We start from the raw sequence: 5,180 nt of genomic DNA on the forward strand, positions 1-5,180 counted from the left end.
ACTGTTAAGGGAATGTTGCATGCTATATTACTTCCTATTATCTTGGCATAAGTTATACATTGTCTGAAAACTGTTAGTTGTCTCATTCTTCATTATCAATTTCATGGTAAAGATCCTTTTTTTTTTTTTTTCACTATGCAGGTTGATCTTCGGGATAGAGAAGCATTAAACAAAGTATTTGCTTCTACGAAGTGAGTATTTATGCGGTTTTTCTTCTTTTTTCCATTTTTTTTCATGTCTCTCTGACTGTGTAATTAAAGTTGTTGATACTTTGTATTAAAAATTTTGAAATACCTTAGCCCCTTTTAAGGCTTTTTGATGGAATTGTTGTTGCGCTAAGGCTTTCTGATTGCTTTTACTATTAATGTTTTCATTCCTAATTTTGTGGGTGCATTGCCTTTTTTCATTAAAATTCATAAGAAATTGCATGAGTTGCAGCTTAGCATTGAGTTGCAGTTCTTGATTAATAATCCTACCGTACTGTTACTATCTATTAATCTAAATTTTTTTCTCAGGCTGTTGCTGTATTGGTATTTCTGTTGATTATTCTCGTCACTTAAGTTTGGAGTTTATCATTTTGATCTAACAATAACTGTATGAATGTCATTTTAACCTGCAGGTTTGATGCTGTAATTCATTTTGCTGGGTTGAAGGCTGTGGGGGAAAGTGTCCAGAGGCCTTTGCTTTATTATAACAACAATCTTATTGGTACAATAACTCTTTTAGAAGTGATGGCTGCTCATGGCTGCAAAAATGTGAGCTTTATTCCTTCTCTTTTATCATGTAATTAATATCTATTTTTCAGGGCCCAATTAGTCTCCAATTATTTATGCATATGTTTAATCTGAGCATTATTTATAGGCTCCTTTGTTTCATTAAAACTGGTGATTTAGAAGACCAGCAACTTTTTTTAATAGCAAAATGTCTTCATTTGTTTTTATTATTATTTGACTGGTTATGTAATTAGTTTAAGTTGCAAAGACAAACTTTTGGAGTGCTAGTAGTACGTCTATTTTAATAGTATGTATACTAAAACAATAATCATAGAATTTATGAAATTCATATCCACTAATCATCTAGGAAATTAAAAATAAAAGGTAACATTGCACCTGCTTGAGCTTAGATTATATTATTACTGTTTTTTTCGTTTAGCAAACTAACTGCAAAGTTTAACTATGTGATTTGTATAGCAGAGGGTTGTAGAATAATCACAGCTGATCTTTTCATTAGCTTACACATTACATGGGGAACTAAGGGTATATGATGATTAAATGACACGTCCAGGCTTTTTTTTTTTTGTGTATTAATGACCAAATAGTCTTTGTTCCAGTGTTTAAGCAGTGGAGGCTTTTTGGGATGAAGATTCACCTAATATTTTATTAACACTATGCATGATAAATATTTATATTTAATGGTTAAATATTAACACAAATTTTTTCGGGAACTCTTTTGCCAGAAAGCAAGCTTTACTTCTACTAATTTTTTTTTTAGATCTCCTTCCTCTTTTCTTTCGGTATGTTTACAGCCCCTATGTAATTTTTTTTTTAGATCTCCTTCCTCTTTTCTTTCAGTATGTTTACAGCCCCTATGCAATATTCTAACATAAAACCGACTCATCCTTTGTGAAATTATTTTCAGTTCATTTTTTCATCATCAGCAACTGTTTATGGATGGCCAAAGCAAGTTCCCTGCACAGAAGAGTTCCCTCTCAGTGCAGCAAATGTTTATGGGCGAACTAAGGTTATTCTCTCATGTTTCTTACTGTCCATAATCTTAATTCCATCTTCTGATCACTTCTGCTAACATAATAAGATGATTGCAGCTTATAATTGAAGATATGTGCCGTGACATACACAAATCAGACTCTGATTGGAATATAATATTTCTTAGATATTTTAATCCTGTCGGTGCTCATCCCAGTGGAGAAATTGGTGAAGATCCTCGAGGAATACCTAACAACCTGATGCCCTTTGTACAACAAGTTGCTGTTGGGAGGAGGCCTGCACTTACTGTTTATGGAAGTGATTATAGTACCAAGGATGGAACTGGGGTAATACTTTTGATTCTGTTCTTAAGCTATTTATGAGAAATAAAAATATAATTATTATGAACCACTTGATTCTAAATAGGACTCGACGGACAAAAAGGGTTCATGTAGACGACCCCACGTAGTGGGATTAAGGCTTTGTTGTTGTTGTTGTTGTTGAATGAACCACTTGATTTATTTGCATAAAAATTTTAAAAATAATAAATAAATAAATAAATAAAACAAAATGCCCAACTCACCTTGTTTGTTAATAATCTTGTTGTTCTCCTCTAGATCTTTCCATTCTTTAAGTGCTCAGTTTGAAGCTGTAACCCTTGCTGTTTATACATTTTTGGTAGATTTTCTTGTTGGATTTTTCAGCTAAATAATTTAAAGCTTGGTGTGCCGAGTTCAATTTTCCTGTTTGTTTGATTGCAGTAGTTATTGATTAACAATATTAGGATATGGTCCATGAGCTCTTTTGGCCTTTTAAAATATTTAAACTTATTGAAATCTTCTTGCTGGGTACCCTCGTCAATATTACCACTTCGAATTTTCATCCTCTCTATTTGTTAAAATCCTGTGTTCTGGTCTATATTATGCATTCTTATCCATTACAGTTTGTAACTTCATTATTTTGATTGTACTTTCATATATGCAAAATTTTTAGTGTTTAATCGGTCAGATCACATCTTGCGACTTTACTGATATCTTCTATCTGTATGATGTGCTTTATTGTCTGCTAAAATCTTTCGCTGCCGCTCACATAATTGTTTTGATGTATTTTTTATGGCTCCAGGTTCGTGACTATATTCATATCTTGGATCTGGCTGATGGACATCTTGCAGCTCTTAAGAAATTATTCCAAGACAAAAGTATTGGTAAAGTTCATCTTTTCCTGATATTTTTTTCTGTTTGGATTGATAGCTGCCTGCCTAATGTAACCTTACCTACTCCATAAAAGATTCAGTATGAGGATGGAATAATTATTTACTGATTTGAGTTTGTGATCCAAATTCTGTTGGGTTTGGATATACAAGTTCACAGTGCAATCTAAATTAAGAAAAAAATTTTATGGCGATCAGTGGTGGTAGAGGGGTGCTTGGGGGATAGTCTCTGTGATGTTCCTTGCTCAAATAACATAACACCCACGAAACCTAAGTACGTACATGCACATATAAATCTCCATGTATTTATATACATATGTGTGTCTTTAGTGTTATGTTATGTTATGGGAGACATCAAATTTTTGGCGGTGTTTGGTAGCATTGTTTAAATAGTATATAGTAATGGATTTAAGATAAATCTAGCCAAACATAAAAAAATGCAAATTAAATTCAAAGCTCCGTAAAATAAAAATTATATGCGTTCCATCTCTGTTTATTGTGTCCTCCCCTAAATCCGAATTTACTAAATTCGATTGCGGGCCGGATTTAAGGATTCACTCCCATCGGGAGTGATCTCCATCTTCGTATGATAAGTCCAATTTAACATAAAATCAAGGTGCAGCCAAACACCACCTTAAGCTTTCTCTGCTTGGTACTTATCTTTTAGATATCATGACTTCATCTCCTCTTTGATTTTATCACCTGTTTCTAAGCAAAAGATGCAATTACATCATTTACAAAAGAAATTGGATACAACATTCCGGGTAGGAAAATTCAAACAAACGTCTCTTAATTCATAAAATCAACAAACTGAAAACTCAAACAACCCAATACACGTATAAATATTACCTAATAGAAAAATAACCTAATTTGTAAATAGAAAAATAGGAAAGAACCAAAAACTAGACAAACAAAAGAAATATTGGCAATAGATACTTCTATGATTGTGGCTGCCGGGCGTCGTGGAATCGTGGAAATTCTGCCATCAGAATCACAGACTTCCTTATCCGACGATCATGCGAGACTCTCTCATGTCACAAAAATTATGTGTTTCAAATTAAAACATAAACAAGATAAATTACAAAAGTGATCCCAAACAACCCATTAATATTTTTTTATTTTTTATTTTTGTGTTTTATTTATCTCTTTGTTATTGTTCTTACAAATCTGGCTGCCACAGGCTGTGAAGTCTATAACCTGGGAACTGGAAAGGGAACATCTGTGCTAGAAATGGTAGCAGCATTTGAAAAAGCATCTGGAAAGGTTGCTTCAAACTTTTTTGTCAGAGTTTTAAGTGTCACATCTCCTTTCTTCACTAACCCATCAATATTTCACTGCAGAAAATTCCTTTGATCATGGCTGACAGGCGGCCCGGCGACGCCGAAATCGTCTATGCATCCACCGAGAAAGCTGAGCAGGAGTTGAATTGGAGGTGTGCATAAAACATCAAAACATATATAAATGTTTTACTCTCTCAATCATCTCTTAATTAGTAGTCTAAAAACACAATTATCTTCTTACAAACATACATGGAATCATCTGTTATGTAGAGCCAAGTATGGAATTGAGGAGATGTGTCGTGATCAATGGAACTGGGCTAGCAAAAACCCTTACGGATATGAAGCTGCGGAATCTGAGAGCTAAGTTGAAGAGCCTGCTTAATTACATTCATGAGCTAATAATTTTTTTCTTATGTTAATAAGAATGCTAATTCTTAATATAAAAGCCTTTAAAAATAAAATTTACCCACCCGGCCTTCTGAATTACAACTAGGCCTTGTAGCTTGCTTATGTAGCTGAGTTAGCTCGTTGAAAATGGATTTAATCTGTGAACTATAGATAAATCTTGTAATTTACAGTTTTCAAAATATCAGGAAGCTGAAATAATCTGTTTGCTTTACTTTGATTGATTGATCCAGTGATGTTTGCAACGTGCTTTTACACTTGGGAAAATTTACATACATATCACATGGTTCTTCTGAATTTACATTTGTAATACCTAAAATTTGTTATGCATGTAGCATTTACATAAATACCACCCAATTTCTGTATATTTACGTGTTAAACACGTAAACTTTACTATTTACTTTAGGACCACCCAAAATTTTTCATATCACATAATAAATATCACTTTTTTAATTTTTTTAAAACGGAAATACAGCTTTTCATGTATAGGTAAATTGGTGTGCCTGTAAAAATTAAAATTTGTGGGGTAGATATGTCAATGCATAAGAATTTAGTGGCATGCATGTAATATATATATATATA

The 5,180-nt window shown here is 33.0% G+C and overlaps 1 protein-coding gene across 1 annotated transcript; it reads left to right on the forward strand.

Annotated features, from left to right (window-relative positions):
• Positions 1-141: 141 nt before the first annotated feature.
• On the forward strand, positions 142-4,785 carry LOC110022233 (UDP-glucose 4-epimerase GEPI48-like; the record flags this gene model as incomplete). Its single annotated transcript, XM_020721064.1, is given in 8 exon segments — positions 142-191; positions 620-755; positions 1,639-1,740; positions 1,823-2,050; positions 2,826-2,907; positions 4,094-4,176; positions 4,254-4,345; positions 4,464-4,785. Coding segments are annotated over 8 exon segments (867 nt in total), but the record flags the coding sequence as incomplete, so codon positions are not given.
• Between the last annotated feature and the right edge of the window lie 395 nt (positions 4,786-5,180).

The sequence above is a fragment of the Phalaenopsis equestris genome, unplaced genomic scaffold, assembly GCF_001263595.1.
Source record: "Phalaenopsis equestris unplaced genomic scaffold, ASM126359v1 Scaffold000174, whole genome shotgun sequence".
Classification (NCBI taxonomy): Eukaryota; Viridiplantae; Streptophyta; class Magnoliopsida; order Asparagales; family Orchidaceae; genus Phalaenopsis; species Phalaenopsis equestris.